Consider the following 18258-nt stretch of genomic DNA (forward strand, 5'->3'; position numbering starts at 1 on the left):
TTTAAATAGTAGATATAATTTTTATTACCAGGATGGAAAAAAGGTTGTTTACAGAATTTTATTATGTACAATATGAGTGTGCATTCATTATGTGTATATGCATGCATGTGTGGTAAGTAGTTAGCTGTCTAAGCCTGCATAGAAGGTCTTTTCTCTTTAGCATCTAACTGGACTCCAGAAGCAGAAAATCCACTTGCACCCTACAAAAAGAAAATAAATAAATACAATATAGTGAAGAGAATGTTAAAGAAAAGAAAAAAAACGTAGCTATTAGATAGCATGGCACAAATTCCATTTCTTCATTTCAGTTATAAATGTTCTTGGAAAAGTTTAAAATGTCATAATTTTCCATTTTTTTTTTTTTCACTAAAATATGAAGTAAAGATAATTATGTAACAAAAAAAAAAGTAATAATTTGATGTCAACTTTATAACATCTAAATTATCAATAAAGTTAATACATACATATACACCCAGAACCACACTAATAGCTTAGGAGTGAAATTTAGGATTTCTCGGTTTTCTGTGAATTGATTTTGATAAGACTTTCCCCAGCAGGTTTGCTTGCACACTATGGCAACAACATTGTTATGTTTCCATTATTCTGTGTAACATCCTTTCTTTTTTTATTTCAGATTCTTCAGTTTTTGGGTGAACCACACTAATAGCTTTTGAATGAAAACAGCCCATCTGGACATTTTTTTCAGAAAATGAAGGGTAATGATACATATTAAGCATACATGGAGTATATATTTGATAGAAAACCATAATAATATTATAACGTTTATTGACATAATGAATCATTTAGCCACGTGAGCACCAAGAAAGAAACGATCTGATTGTGGGACCGCCAAAACTGTGACAGTTAGGGATTTAAGGAATATTGGCTACAAGTCATGTGGGAAACATGGACAAACGAGCAAAGCCATTTTCACCACCTCTGGACTTCCTCATATACAGAAAACCACCAGAAATCGCATCCTTGGGACTATGGCTTCCATGCAAGAACCCCTGAAACTGCCTCCGCACAAGAGTTTCAGACTTCAATGGGTCCAAAAGTACGTAGCGTTAAACATGAGTTGTGTTCTGTTCACTGACAAAACCTGAGAGACTTGTGGCAAACCTGACGGTTGGGTCTATTTTGGGAGATGAGTGTCACGAACATTTACGACATCAACAAGGTGGAGGAATCATGTTGTGGGCTGGTACATAGGGGACAGACTTGTTGGCCCAGTCAGGATGCCTGAAGAGGTTAAAGTGACTGCAGCTGCCTACTGCAATCTCCTGAAGAAGGTCTTAGATCTCTGGCTAGATGACATACTGCTGTCACTTCTCAAGAATCTTGTATTTTTGCATGACAATGATCCTTCCTACTCTGCTAGGACCACCCAAACATTTCTAATGTCTTATGGCATACAAGGTGAAAGGTTGATGGTGTGGCTGTTAGCATCTCTGGATTTCAACCCTATTGAAAATTTTTGGTCCATCATTAAACAAGATATTTATGCCAATGAATGCCAATTTACATTGAAAGATGTCTTATGGGTGACCATCAAAGCTGCAGCAGAAGCAGTTCAACCTGCTACTATTAAGAAATTGACAGATTCCATGACTAATAGAGACTAATAGAGTCTTTGAAATTATTTGTCGAAATGGCACTCATGTGGCTAAATAATTCACTATGTTAATAAATGTTATAATATTATTTTGGTTTTCTGTTAAATATATACTCAATGAATGCTTAATATGTATTATTACCCTCCATTTTCTAAAAAAAAAAATGTCTAAACGGGCTACGAATTGACAACAGCGATTGCTTGTTGTCAATCAATCATTGCTTTCACAACATAAAATTCTTTTTTAATCTAAAACATATTCTCCTTCGTTTTCTACAAGGCTCTTCCATCTATCTGGTAGACTTGTAAGGTCCCTCTTCCATAATTCACTTGTCCATGACAAAAAATACTCCACCAGTACTGTTCTGACCTTGTCTACAGAATTCATATTCTTTCCGTCCTAATGATTTTGAAGACTGTGGAATAAATGATAATCAGATGGGGTAATGTCTGGTAAATATGGTGGGTGGGGCATCATTCCCTATTCAAACTGCTCCAGCAGTTCCACTATAGCTTTGAACTGCACTCTTCAAAGCTTGCACAAAGAATAAGTAGAAGGTAAAATTACTACCTGCTTTTATAGCAAGTTGATGCAGGTAGTTTATCCTGTCTCCCTCTGACTTTAAGTTCATGCAATTGAAAAAACCGCATTATTTATGAGATGACCCTATATGTGTGTGTGTGTGTGTGTGTGTGTATGCATGTATATATATGAATATATATGTGTGTGTGTGTGTGTGTGTGTATGTATATATATGAATATATATATATATATATATATATATATATATATATATATATATATATATATGTATGTGTGTGTGTGTGTGTGTGTGTGTGTGTGTGTGTGTGTGTGTGTGTGTGTGTGTATATAAGCAATAATCATAACGATATTGGAGAATTGTTCCTCCTCGGTGTCTATCCAACTAGCCAAATGGATAGACCCTGAAGAAACTAAATAAAAAATCATGCCAAGTTGCATCTGCAACTACCTGCAATCTGTGTAATGGAAACATGTGTAGGTCATAAAGACTGTACAAAATATGCTATATAAATCCATGTAGAATTACGTTTAAAAGGAGACAAAATGCATGGAGAAGACATTTACTAATACTATTCTTCTAGCTTCAAGAAATGAGTTACTCTAGTGGATTAAATAACCTCAAGGAAATCAAAAAACAAACTTATTAAATCATACAGCCTTACCCAGATGGTGATCACCATATAAGTTTTATTATAAGCTTTTTTCTCTACTGGTTCAAGTTGAGTGTTTGCAAAAGAGCATCATCTGATTCAATCTTGATCATACACAGTACTAGTAGAACAGATATTCTTATTTAACCTGAAGAATTTTATTTCAAATTTATTTATAAGAAATTTACAAACCCTTTGAAGAGGAATAATATCTTTATTAGTCAATTTCTTTCCATTGATTGGATCAATCATGTCCTTTTTAATAATTTTTTCCACACACTCCATAGTAACCACTTTGCCCCTGTAATTACAAAGGCATTTTATAATAAAACAAATTTAACAAATTGTGTAAAGTAATTTATTTTTTAATTTCAATTATCAAATCAATTAAATGATTATTTCACTAAAGATTAGAAAAAATTGGAGAGACTTAAGAAATAATTCTAACTTGGTGAAGTATCTCTTTTTGGAAAATTCTTTTGCATAAGTTCACCATGTTTTCAAGAGTCTTAACCAAGGTCCTACCATAGAACTTAGCTAGTAAGTTATTTATAATAAAAAATATTACTACTGTAAAGAACATTACAGGACAGGAGGTGGTGATCTACAGAACAACACAACTGAAATCTAGATTATTACAATACTGAATTATAGAAATAATGAAATCTGAAATGATAATTTCCAAGCTACATAGAACCAAGTTTTTATAAAACCTCTAAAATTCTTATTTCAAGTTGATTTATTCAGACCCCAAATTAATCCTTTCAATCCTTCCACTCACAAGCATTATGGCCCTGGAGTCCCTCTCCCAGCTTTTGTTTTTTTTACAGTTGTCAACTTGAAGTTCATCACGATGAACATCTCGATGAATATCAATTGTATTGATCTCATCATTCTGGAAGTCCTGCAAAGACCATGGGACTAGTTCCGTCTTCTGCCTGACAAAACAATTAAACTTCAAAGAAAATTTCAAAAGTTATAAAAGAATCTGGCTTCAATACTATTTAAAATAATGTCATAAAGAAGTTAAAGAAGTTATGTTTTTTCTAAAAAGAACGTAAAAAAAGCACACTTACGATGTCTTCAAAGCAGCACATGGTACAGAGTTACCCAAAACATCATTTGAAACAGCACATACATATCTAGCCTTAAAAGCAAACAAAAGTTTAAGAAGGTTAACTGTTGGAAGGAAAACAATAAATGAACATAATTGATAAAATGAATTAGCATTCTCTCTTACATGTTACATCGGATTTCTCTTAATATACCCTTGGAGCCTTTTAGGCTTGTGGAACACATAACAACATCTCTAGTACTGATACCAAGATAAAAATGTACAATTTTTTTTTTTAAGTGGCTGATATTATGAAGAGCATCTGCTAATAGAAGCATAACTAAAATTGGAATATATGAGTGAGACAGTCCAACCCATCATGGAGGGAAATAACTCCAAATAAAAGCTGACTTGTACTTTGACAATCCATCCAACTCATGCCATCATGAGAAACAGACAACTGAGGTGTTGTTGTTGTTGTTGTTGTTGTTGTTGTTGATGATGATGAGGAGGAGGAGGGGGAGGAGGAAGGGGAGGAGGAGGGGGGGAGGGGGAGGAGGAGGAGGGGAGGGGGAGGAGGAGGGGGAGGGGGAGGGGGAGGAGGGGGGGGGGAGGAATTAAATATGATTTATAAAAGAGCAAACAGTAAATTTTACTTAATAATAGTTTTAAACGTAATGTTAGGAACATACAAATTTATTACTATTATTGTTATTATTTTCTTTTTCTCTCTCTTTCACTGTTTATTATTATTTATTTATGTTGTTGCTTTGTTTTATACAAGCTGGATATGGCCTAGTCAAGTTGTCCACAAGGGAGTCATGACCAACAACAGGTGGAACAGCGTTATCGTCAACTGTTACTAAAGTAAAGGTGACACCTTACACAGAAACAATTAGAGTTCATCAAATTGATGGACCAGGCCATGAAAGTTAAAGAGACAGGGTCATAGCTCAACTAATTAGGAAGAGAGTTAGCCTGGATGAGATGCAGTTCAGTAGTGTTTCTCTCAAATGCTACATTCCTGGTAAGGCAACTGCAGGAGAAACATTTAGCAAAGAATAAACCTCTGTACTTGTCTTTTGTAGATCTGGAGAAAGCCTTTGGCAGAACCTTCCACTCCTTTATCTGGTAGGCAATATGGAAGCTAGGGAGGTTGGTGAGGATGGTACAAGGATGCTGTCAGTAAGGTGAAGGTTGACAATGAGTATAGCAATGAATTTAGTATGCAAATAGAAGTTCACCAAGGATCGGTTCTCAGTCCCTACTTGTCTATCATAGTCCTCCAGGCCATAACAGAGCAATTTAAGACAGGCCACTCTTGGAAGCTCCTCTATGCTGATGACCTTGTTCTTATAGCTGTATCACTATATGAACTAGAGACAAAATTTCAGGTGTGGAAGCAAGGTCTGGAATCTAAGAGCTTTAGAGTTAATTTGGTTAAGACATAAGTCCTAGTAAGTAGTAAAATGGACAAATCTCAAAATCCTTCAGGGAGATGGCCCTGCTTGATATGTAGGAAAAGTGTTAGCAGAAACTCCAGTTAGTAGAAACACAGTGAACTCAGTGCAAGCTATGGACATATAAGAGTTGTAGTGGTATTGTAGGAAGGTTAAGAGAAAAGTAGTGCTTGTGTACAGAGAATAGATTTGTTCAAATGTCTAGTCAGATAGCTTCCATTACCTAGGTGACCAAGTTAGCAGCGAAGGACGAAGTACTGAAAGTGTAGTTGCTAGAATTAAAACAGGTTGGACAAAGTTCAGAGAGCTACTACCTTTGTTGGTAACTAAGGGTCTCTCCCTAAGAGTGAAAAGCAGATTGTATAATGCCTTCGTACATACAGTAATGCTACATCACAGTGAAACATGGGGTATGACTACAGAGGACATGTGAAGGCTTGAAAGAAATGAAGCCCATCCAATGGATGGGTAATGTCAGTGTCTGTATGACAGAATGTAATTGATCTAAAGAAAATATTGAGTACAAGAGACATCAGATGTAGTGTGCAAGAAAGAAGACTGCCCTGGTATGGTCAGGTGATGCATATGGATGAGGACAGCTGCATAAAGAAGAGCCAATCTAATTGTGGAAGGAGTAAACCCAGGGAGACACAGGATGAAGTAGTGAGAAAGGGTCTTCAGATGTTGCGCCTCACAGCAGAGATGACAAGAGACTGACTCTTCTGGTGGTTTGCTGTGCTTAAGACACATCAAGCTAAGTAAAATTTTGGCTGTCCAAACATGGAGGTATGTTTCCTAAGTCCCTCTCTCAGCTGAGGGGTCCTTCTCTTGAGAGTTTACAGGTGCTGGTATTACATAAAAAGCACTCATGCTGGTGTCATATTAAAAGCATATGTGCCAGCACCCCATAAAAGCACCCATGTCAGTGCCATGTAGAAACACCCGTTCCAGTGTCACATAAAAGCATCTGTATCAGAGCCACATAAAAAGCACCCAGGACACTCTGTGAAGTGATTGGCATTAGGAAGGGCATCCAGCCATAGAAACCATGCCAAAACAGACAAATGGAACCTGGGCAGTGCTCCAGCTGGCCAATTACTCTCAAACCATACAACCCATGCCAGCATAGAAAGCAGACATTAAATGATGATGATAATGATGATGATGTTCCAACTTTCATCCAGATATCTCAAGTAACAGCAAGTTGGAAGTTTTATTATGGGTATCATTTAGGATCAGCAATGATATATTGTGTGGGAAGGAGACCAGAATCTGAGAACTAAGATTCTGTTAAGCTTGTAATATTTTAGTTTTGAAAACATTTTAAGACAATTAAGTGCTTTGAGGTGGACAATATTTTTCTTAGGATGTAGGCAGTAATCATGAGAATAATTTTTTGTAGTTCTGATACTTTTAGATTTCCTGGTATTTGGCAATAGTGTTTAAGAGTGCTATTAGGTATAATCACCAAAGATCTGATGATCACAGGGACTGTTGTTGTTCTTAGAGGTCACATTTTTGAAACCTTTATTTCAAGGTCTTTGTATTTAATTAAATTTTCAAATATTTTTACAGAAGTGTTGCAGTCTGCTGGAATTGATATATCTATGAGCAAGCATGTTTTATCAATGTGATTTTTTTTTAGATTTTTTTTATCTCAATATCTTGAGTTATTGGCCAGATTAGCTTGATCAGTTTGAATTCTAAAGTACAAAAGAATGGTGATACCTTTATCTTCTACTACTTTACCAGTTCTTCTCATATGAAAGTTCAGACTTACAGCATATAATCCAGTGCAAATACAGATTAAGCCCTTCATGGCAATTAATATATTCAGAGATGAGGTGGTCAATTGTTTTTATGGTTGCACTACAAATACAACTGGTAGAATCAGCTCTATTTTTAAGAAAGCTTCCTTGGTAGTTTCTTGTAAGAAGACATTATTCCTGAGCAACTATAATTAAGTCCTCTGTCCAGATGTGGCCAACAACTGATGGGTCATATTTGTATCAACATCACTGGCTTCTCTAGAGTATTTGCTATGAAGTGATTTACTTTTCTATCTATTTCACAGCTCTGAGATTCCATTTGATTTCGTTTGTGTTTTTGTCTGTTTTGCTTTCACAGTGGATTCTTTTGTTTCATTTAATGAGAGCGCAGTGGATTAATAGGAAGATTATCAAAGAAGGTAGTGTTCATATGTGGAAGATGTACAGGATCCATAAAAACTACAGAGACTCAGGATATTGATTCTCTCAAATGCCCTAGTGGCATTTCTGCTACCAAGGGAACCAAATAAGTAGTGGGAGAGGATGCACGGAGAGTGTGATAGCTAGAATAAGAATAGGATGGAGGAAATTCAGAGAGTTGTTACCTCTGTTGGCAATGAAGGGTTTCTCTCTCTGAGTGAAAGGAAGATTGTATGATGCATGTATACAGACTGTAATTTTACATGGTAGTGAAATGTGGGTCCTGAATGCAGAGGACATGTAAAAGTTAGAAAGAAATGAGGCTAGTATGCTCCTCTGGGTGTATAATGTAATGTATAATTGACAGAGTGCTAGTGCTTTGAGACAGAAGTTAGGCATAAAAGGAATTATTTGCTGTGTGCAAGAGAGAAGACTGCACTGGTTTGGGAATGTGGTGCAGATGGATGCCAACAACTCCATAAAGAAGTGCCAACATCTCAAAGTAGATGAAACACATGGAAGTGGGAGACCCAGAAAGGCAAGGGATGAAGTGCTGAAGAATGATCTCAGGAAGCTGAACCTTTCAGGCAAGATGACAAAGGACTGAGATGCTTGGCACCTTGCTGTACTCAAGAAGACCTGTACTCCACAGCAGAAGTGTTAAGACTGGTCCCCAACAGTGGTGAGGATTGATCTTCAAGAGTCCTGGGCTGGTGCCACATAGTTAAGTATTAAGGCCAATCCCATTAATTATATCTCTTTCCTCCTCCAAATGAGTGCTTTTGTGCTTTGAGAGAAAAGTTGAACCTAAGAAGCATCAGTTGTGGTGTGCAAGAGAGACGATTGCGCTGGTATGGTCATGTGGCGAGAATGGATGAGGATAGCTGTGTGAAAAAGTGTTACACCCTAGCGGTTGAGGGAACCTGTGGAAGACGTAGACCCAGGAAGACCTGAGATGAGGTGGTGAAGCACAACCTTCGAACATTAGGCCTCACCGAGGCAATGACTAGTGACCGAGACCTTTGGAAATATGCTGTGCATGAGAAGACCCAGCAAGACAAGTGAGACCATAACCCGTGAGACCATAACCATGTAACCAGCTCACTTATGCGTACCTTTCCTTCATTGGACACTAAACTCTGCTTGCGAAGATATGTTGAAGCAAGTGAAATCGAAATTGAACCAAATTCAATGACTGGCACCCATGCCAGTGAAGCGCTAACAGCACCATCTGAGCGGGATCATTGCCAGAGCAGTTGTCTGGCTTCCTTATTTCAAATCACCAGCCCAGTATACATGTAGAGACAGCCAAAAGAAGCATTTGACCTAGGCTGCCTTCTACCAACTGTTAAACATGGAGGAGAATTTGTGATGATCTGGGGTAATATATCTTGGTAATCTGCTGGCCCAATGGTTTCCCTTCATGGCAGAATTAATAGTTAAGACTATTTAAGCATTTTATCTGATCAAATTCATCCTATGGTTGCGGAACTATTTCTGGAGGGAAACGCAATCTTTCAGGATGATGAGGCATCAATTCACACAGCTAAAGTTGTTACTGAATGGCACGAGGAACATTCTGGTGAAGTTGAACATCTTATCTGGCCACCACAGTCCTCAGATCTCAATATTAGAGAACATTTGTGGTGCATTTTAGAAAAACAGGAAAAAGAGTTGATATCCTCCACCATCATCACTGCAAGAACTGGAGACTGTTTTAGCTGAAGAATGGACAAAAATTCCTTTGGAAACAATTCAAACGTTGTATGAGTCCATACCTCATAGAATTCAAGCTGTAATTACTGCCAAAAGTGGTCCTAACCCATATTAAAATAAATTTGTTTGAAATTTCAAGGTGTTGCCATTATCTTGTCCAACCCCTGTATTTTTCTTGTCCTTCATGAGAATATCACTGCCATAAGTATGTTTTGCTTTCTTTTAAATCAATACTAGCTTAGCTAACACTAAAAGCCTATCATATAATTCTTTTTAACACATTCCCTATTATAGAACAGATGGCTCATCCTTGTTCACAATATTCTTTGATTTCTTTGGATGCTTTTGTAGCATGCAAAAAGAGAAAGAGGCTGCCAGCTCTTAGCAAAACTATCCTTCATTTCTTATAAGAAAGGAACGCAATGAGTAATCTCCCACAATTGTATCTGTGACAGTATAGCATAGCTGTGTGTGTGTGTGAGAGAGGGGGGGGGGGGAGAAAAATCATCACCAGTATGGCGTTGAACAACTAGTACTTTACTATCAGTTCTGGAAACAGAAAAAAAAAACAAAGCTGGCTGTGTTAAGAGTTGAAGTGAGAATGCAAAGAGCCAGAATAATTACCACAGAGCATTGTCCTATACTGTAACAATTCTGTTGACTGCCTTCAGTCATATAAAACTGTGATAGCAAAATTAAGACCATCATAATCATCACATTACTTTATTACAATGATGTATCATCATCATCATCATCGTTTAACATCCGTTTTCCATGGTGACATGGGTTGGATGGTTTGATTGAGGTCTGGAGAACCAGCAGCTGTACCAGATCTGGCAGTGTTTCTACAACTGGATGCCTTTCCTAATGCCAACCACTCCGAGAGTGTAGTGGGTGCTTTTTATGTGCCACCAGCACAGGAGCCAGTCAGGCAGGCCTGGCATTGATCACATTCAGGTAGTGCATTTTACATGCCACTGGCATGGGAGCCAGTCAAAGGGTACTGGCATCAGCCACGTTCAGATGGTGCTTTTTATGTGCCACTGGTACAGGAGCCAGTCAGGCGGACCTGGCATCAACCACGTTCAGATGGTGCTTTTTACGTGCCACCGGCAGGGGAGACAGTCATCGACCACTTTCGGATGATGCATTTTACGTGCCACCGGAATAAATATATATATATATATATATAGACGTTAAACGATGATGATGATGATGATGATGATATATATATATATAATGTTAAAAGTACGAAATTAGTCATTTAAAGAATTTGTCCTAACCAGTTTGTGATAAAAACCTATATTACTAGAGTTAGCAGAAAGTATATAAATTAGAAATATGAAAGAAAAATTTACCTGTTTTGTTATAAGGGAAGTCTTTGTATCCCTATCATTTATTGGTGTGAAAGTAATATCAATGAGATCTTTTAGCTTTATAGGTTTTCCACTCATTGGGCAACGAACCTTTTCATCCTACAATGACAAATAGCAGATAAGTTTACTGATATCAAAATAGTAAACAATTCAGATCTGATACAGTATATATTTTCAGTGAAAAATAATGATTATCTGTACAACAGCTATGCTTTATATCTGAAAACATTGCTGAAAAATTATCATATGTCTTTCAAAAATATGTTTTCAAACATAAATGCTCACTGCAAGCGAATTATGTGTGAGTAAACAATTGGAAATAGTAAAATTCAAAAATTATTTTTTTGTTAACTTTTATTTGTGTTGAAGTAGGTAGCTCTTACTTACACACATAGATATATAACTGTCAAGTTATATTTTGGCTATATTTCTTAGATGAGTAATTTTATACATGTTTCTAAAATATGATAAAATATATAATCATATATTTTTCTAACATTAATTATATTTCTAGGATGAATAATAATATCAGTTAACTAAGTTCCTTTTCATTATTTATTTATTTACTTTCTTTTATGTATGAGTGTTATGACATTGCTATTATAAAACATGGAAAGCCAATGTCAGAAATAAAACTTTCCAGTTCAAATGTAACTCTAATGTGTGTGCATGCGTGTGCATGCGTGTGCATGCTTATGATGTGGTTTATTTGTATATATTTAATTATACGGTTATATATGAATATGGATTCAGGTACTGTAGATTAATTATACATATTTTTAAAATATCTACAATCATAATTATACATATTTTAAACGTATCTACAATCAAATGTAAAGGAACACAATAGAATTAAGATTTAAATTATATATAAGGCAATAAAATTAGGGCAAAAGGAGGGCAAACAAAATTAACTTAAAAAAGAAATCAACACAAAATGTATTTGTTATTATTTAGCCCAAGATCAGCCATGAATGAACAGACTTATGACATGCATGCAAATGTAGGGGCACATCCAGTCTATTTGTATATCTAGGTACACTAGGTGTATCCTTCCTTTTTTAGACAGTTGAATGGATTTGAAGGCATTTAGCAGTTATTTCTAGCAGGTAGAGTGAGTATGTGGACACTCCTTCAGTGGCTTGGACCGCATAGAAATACTCTGTTGATTTGACTACGTATAGTCTCCCTCACATGTGTATGTAATGCTTACAGTTGAATTAACTCATTTTGCTATATTCAACTATAATACTGATAAATATATATAGGAAAATGAGTTAACTCTAATACTGATAATTTTTTAGAATATGAACATAAATTAATCCTCCTCCTCCTCCTCCTCACCACGACCACCACCACCACCACCAATATTTAATGTTATTTTCCACGCTGGTATGGGTTGGATGGTTTGACAGGAACTGGCAAGGCCAGGGACCGCGCCAGGCTCCACAGTCTGTTTTGGCTTTGTTTCTATGCCTGGATGCCCTTCCTAACATCAACCTATTTACAGAGAGTACTGGGTGCTTTTTATGTAGCACCATTATCAGTGATTTCTACATGGCACCAGCACCCACACCAATGCTTTTTGTACATGGCACTTTGGTTTTAGGATCTCACTTCTGTTGTGGTGGATGGGTTTGCTTGAGTACAGAAATGTGCCACATTTCTCAGACCTCTGTCAAGTACAGCAATACACCACATATCTCAGATGCAGTAATTATTTTTATACCAACTTACATTTCAGGGCCTAAGAAACATAATGAAAATTTTATTTGCTTAGATGAAAACTGATTGAATAAAAAGGAAAGATAATACTTACAGGCTTTGTCATGACAGATGCACTCGCACTTGGGGTCAGACACGGTAACCAAAAGCTAGGCAAAGCTTTGTCCTTTCCTTGTTTCATGTTACTAATACTTGTGCTACGACTAGTGCTTGCTGACAAATGAAATAAAGAAATTCATAAATAAATAAATAAATAAAACAATGAATAAATTATCATCATTATTATTTGAGTGTCTCTTTTCCCAAAGAACGGTATGGGTTTAACAGGCTTGTATTAATGTACTGCTCTGTTTGTTCTAAAGATTAGATTATTCTATTTAAGTAAAAACATACAAAATATACAGCAAAGTTGAACTCAAAGTACAGAGAACCAAAAGAAACACCACATGGCATTTCCTTGAAATTTGAGTGAATTTCGCAGCTATTTACAGCAGATTGAACAACCATATAGAGGTTTCTTCACTGGCTCGTTCATTGGCCTTGGTTTCATCATATACACATTTCACTCAGAGGAACAAATTAATTCTCTCACTTCCAGCTAGAATAGTGTGCAAGTGTGTAGATACATCATCATCATCATCACCACTTAACTTCCACTTTTCCATGCTTGCATGGGTTGGATGGAGTTTATTTAAGGTAGATTTTCTATGACCAAAAGTCCTTCCATTTGTCAAGCCTTACTTGTTTCTATGCAAAATAATATTTACCCAAGGCCAGCCATGTTTTTGCAAAATATTAGAAACGAATGATATTGCTTGTATGACACTCATCTACAACCATCATGTGAAGTCAACAGAAGGAGGCACACACACACATACATATATACAATGGGCTTCTTTCAGTTTCCATCAACCAAATCGATTCACAAGGCTTTGGTCAACCTGGGGCTATAGTAGGAGACACTTGCCCAAGATGTCATGTGTTGAAACTGAACCCAGATCCACATGGTTGAAAAGTAAACTTCTTACCATACAGTCACACCTGCAGCTATACACAAATAAAATCATAACAAAGTGAAAAGAAACAATAGGCGCAGGAGTGGCTGTGTGGTAAGTAGCTTGCTTACCAACGACATGATTCTGGGTTCATTCCCACTGCGTGGCACCTTGGGCAAGTGTCTTCTGCTATAGCCTCGGGCCGACCAAAGCCTTGTGAGTGGATTTGGTAGACGGAAACTGAAAGAAGCCCATCGTATATATGTACATGTATATATATATATATATATATATATATATATATATATATATATATATGTTTGTGTGTCTGTGTTTGTCCCCACCAACATCGCTTGACAACCTATGGTGGTGTGTTTACGTCCCCGTAACTTAGCAGTTCGGCAAAAGAGCCCGATAGAATAAGTACTAGGCTTCCAAAGAATAAGTCCTGGGGTCGATTTGCTCGACTAAAGGCGGTGCTCCAGCATGGCCGCAGTCAAATGACTGAAACAAGTAAAAGAGTAATGACACAATTATTGGATATAACAAAGGTGAAAATCTCTAATTTTCAACAGACCTTCTTCAGTTGAGTTATTTATCATCTTCACAGGATTCACTTCATTTTCCATGAATGCCTTCTTCTGGCTCTCAGCTTCTGCTTGACCAATTTCTAATTGTTCTGCCTAAAATATAAATTACACATATCCAATAGATAAATGATGAATTCATGGACATAGAGGTCTGAGGACTCTTATTCTTCTACTGGTTTCAGGCAGTGGTCTGTGACCATGCTGGGGCACTACTTTCAAGGGATTAGTCAATCACATTGACTATAGTACTTCAATTCTATTTGTCAAACTGCAAAGTTAAATATAAAGGGATACAACATAAGCAATGGTCTCTCTCTCTCTCTCTTTCTCTCACTAACACACACACACACACACTTGCCAAAACTAACTTAACTATTGTTTTTCAAGTGGATAGTGTCACTGAGTAATTAACCTGAATGATTTGTTTCATATGATATATATATATAGATTGGGATTCAATTTAGTTGTTTGTAAATATTCTAACAATAAAACAATTGCATCAAAATAATCACAATTAAACTAGATATTCTCTGTTGTTGACAACTTCATATAAATACTTTTCCTGTAAACCTGCATTTGTTGGTGACAACGATTGTTGTTGTTTAGTCGCAAGTTAGCCTACGATCAAAATGTTTTAGCATTGACCATCACAACTTTTGTATATCCAAGACTACATTATCAATGTGCTCATCCTTTTTTAGAGATAGTAGGTATGCTATTTCTAGTAAGTTGTTGTTGTTGTTGGCACTCCGTCGCTTACGACGTCGAGGGTTCCAGTTGATCCGATCAATGGAACAGCCTGCTCGTGAAATTAACGTGCAAGTGGCTGAGCGCTCCACAGACACGTGTACACTTAACGTAGTTCTCGGGGATATTCAGCGTGACATAGTGTGACAAGGCTGGCCCCTTTGAAATACAGGTACAACAGAAACAGGAAGAAAGAGTGAGAGAAAGTTGTGGTGGAAGAGTACAACAGGGTTCGCCACCATCCCCTGCCGGAGCCTCGTGGAGCTTTAGGTGTTTTTTGCTCAATAAACACTCACAACGCCCGGTCTGGGAATCGAAACTGTGATCCTGACCACAAGCCCGCTGCCCTAACCACTGGGCCATTGCACCTCCACTCTAGTAAGTTGAACATCTCTTCTTGAGATAGGCAGTAATGGTGATGGTGGTGGTGGTAGCAGATAAGGCGAGAATGATGAAAATTAGAACCAAATAAAGTTCTAATAAAGTAATGATATTGCCAATCCCTCACCAATAAACCACAACAATCTAAAAAAACAAAAACAACTGCAATTTCTGTCATCACAGGATGCACAAAGATTATCTTCATAATAAAATAAAGATACTCAAAATCAAAGACCACCTGCAAAGGACATAGCTTGTTGCTGCAGCAGACTTCAACCATAAAAGTTCCTGCTTCTACATGTACAATCTTCACCTCACACCTGACATATCAATGATACTCCAAAATACTACTACAATCCCCACATAAAAGCACTATTCCTCACCCTCTGTACAAAGATCATCCCCATCATCACCACCACCACCATTTTAATGTCCCCTTTTCCATGCCTGCATGGGTCAGATGGAGTTTACTAAGGTAGATTTCTCTATAGCCAGATGCCCTTCCTGTCACGAACCCATACCTGTTTCTAAGCAAAGTAATATTTCCCCACATCCAGATATGTTTTCTCAGAATGTTGGAAATGAATGATGGCACTGTTCATATGACAGTGACACTCAGTCACAATAATCATGCAATGTCAACACAAAGAGACACAAACACCCACACACAAATACACACATATATCATCATCATCATCAAATATCTGCCTTCCATACTGTATGGGATGGATGGTTTGACCGGAGCTGGCATACCAAGCCCTACTGTCTGCTTTGGCAGGGTTTGTAAGGCTGAATGCCCTTCCTGAAGCGAACCACTTTACAGAGTGTGCAAAGTGCCTTTTACATGGCACCAGCACCAGTGAGGTTACATGACTACTCCAGTGGGAAAAGGAGAGAGGAGAAGGTGAAGATGTGTTAGGACATGTCATCAAATTACAGGCCTCTCTGTGTGTGTGTGCTGATAGACAGACAGACAGATGTATATGTTACTGTCTCCTTGTCTTGACATCATGTGATAGTTGTAAATGAGAGTCACAATCATGCAGGCAGTGTCCTCCGTTCATCTTATAGGGAATTATTTTATTGCCTTACTCGGAAACAGCTGAGGGTTGGCAACAGGAAGAGCATCTAGTCATAGAAAATCTCTTCCTCATAAAAATTCAATCCAACCAATGCAAGAATGGAAAAGTGGATATTAAAACAACAGACAGACAGATTATGCTTTTGTCCTCAAAGCGACACAAGTTATTCGTGTTATTTCATATCCCATTTATGACTACAACTGAATACACTTAATACTATATCCCACGTAAAGCAAGATTTAATCTCTGTATTAGCAAACATAACACTTGTTTAATAGAATAAACAAACATTTTATTAATTTATCTACTGATTACATTTTTAATTCTAAGATAATGATAAATAAGTAAACAAATGTTTTATCAATTTATCTAAATATAAATCTCAACAGAGTAAACAAATGTTCTATCAATTTATCTAAAAAATTCTAACACATTACTTTTTTTTTACTTTATGACAACAATGATGATAATTATTATATTCAATATAATATTGTATTTCATGAGAATGCAGTTAGATATCCTCCCCACTGCCAGCTACAATGTCAGATAAAACCAGATGTTCTTAACTTGACATTAGCATCATAGAATGTGTTTGAAAAGGCTTGTAGAAAGAAATGTCTCCACTCAATTTAGATTTGGAAAACTGAAAATAAAAATGTAAAACAAGTTGTATATGATCACAAGAGAGTCGTAATTTCAGTAATTAGGATGTCAGTTTATTACTAGAAATATTCGCGTGTCTAAATCCTATTACTCAAAGTTTAGCAAACTGAAGAACATAGAAATAAGTACATTACTCAAAAAAATAACACTATCTAAACAGCAGACATACAACTCATGAGATTGTAATCTAGCCTTAATCAATGAGGCTGTCAGGTTTTTTTGGGTTATTTTTCCACTTTAGTAACAAATCCTTTTGATCTGCTAAGCTTAAACTTAAATATATGAATACATACTTCATTTTTAGACTTTTGCTTTTCATACTTCTTCAGTTTTAAAGCAATTTCTTTCTTCTTGTGAATAATATATTCCAGAATAGCTTCTTTATCATAAAGATGGCCATCAGGTCTACAAGAACAAAAATGGACTTATAGAATTAAACAATCAAAATTAACAATAACAATAAAACAATTTATGAAGTTAAGATATGAACTTATATATTTATATATATTTGGCAGTTTAAATATAAACTGCTACAAAAATTGACAAATACTAACTTATTGAATATTTCCCATTAGTTATTCCTATATTGTAACTAACTTTCTTGAAAATAGTTACCAAGTTTAGAATACTAAAATATTAGACAAATTATTTGCAAGCATTGATGATTGGTAGTATATTCTCTATTTTTCATGATAGTTGACTTTATTGGTTAATACACATCATCATCATCATTTAGCATCTGCTTCCATGCTGGTATGGGCTAGACAGTTAGGCTGGAACTAGTAAGCTGAGGGCTGCATCAAGTTCCAGTCTGATTTGGCATGGTTCTACAGCTGGATGCCTTTCCGAATGCCAACCACTCCAAGAGTGTAATGGGTGCTCCTTATGTGCAACCAGCATGGGTGCTTTTATGTGCCACTGACATCAACTGGCTTGATGCGTCTTCTCAAGTAGGGCGTATCACCAAAGGTCTTGGTCACTTCTCATTGCCTCTGTGAGGCCCATTTGAAGATCATGCTTCACCACCTCACATCTTCCTGGATCTACCTCTTCCACAGGCTCCCTCTACAGTTAGAAATCGGTAATTTCTTACACAGCTGTCCTCGTCCATACATACCACATGACCATACTAGTGTTGTCTCTCTTGCACACCACAGCTGATGCTTCTTATGCCCAACTTTTCTCTCAAGATGTTCACACTTTGTCATACATGCACACTGACAATGCACATCCAACAAAGCATACTAACTTCATTTCTTTCAAGCGCATGTCCTCAGCAGTCACAGCCCATGTTTCACTGCCATGTGAGGTTGTGAGTTTGATTTCCGGACCAGGCTTTGTTGTGTTCTTGAGCAAGACACTTTGTTTTGTGTTGCTCCAGTTCATTCAGCTGTAGAAATGAGCTGCAACATCACTGGTGCCAAGCTGTATCGGCCTTTGCCTTTCCCATGGACAAAATCAGTGGCATAGA

General features: G+C 36.9%; 1 protein-coding gene across 1 annotated transcript in view; it reads right to left on the bottom strand.

Moving 5' to 3' along the window:
• Positions 1-18258, bottom strand: part of LOC106875481 (nitric oxide synthase-interacting protein) — a 27849-nt gene continuing 9591 nt past the window's right edge. The window contains exons 4-10 of the mRNA XM_014923637.3: positions 17081-17192; positions 13902-14007; positions 12424-12542; positions 10587-10703; positions 3886-3956; positions 3002-3110; positions 1-200 (exon numbers count right to left, since the gene is read on the bottom strand). Of these exons, the coding sequence (XP_014779123.1) occupies positions 129-200; positions 3002-3110; positions 3886-3956; positions 10587-10703; positions 12424-12542; positions 13902-14007; positions 17081-17192 (706 nt within the window). The 3' untranslated portion in view covers positions 1-128. The remainder of the gene's footprint in view (positions 201-3001; positions 3111-3885; positions 3957-10586; positions 10704-12423; positions 12543-13901; positions 14008-17080; positions 17193-18258) is intronic.

This window comes from Octopus bimaculoides, chromosome 5 (assembly GCF_046866305.1).
Source record: "Octopus bimaculoides isolate indiv1 chromosome 5, ASM4686630v1, whole genome shotgun sequence".
NCBI classification, from domain to species: Eukaryota; Metazoa; Mollusca; class Cephalopoda; order Octopoda; family Octopodidae; genus Octopus; species Octopus bimaculoides.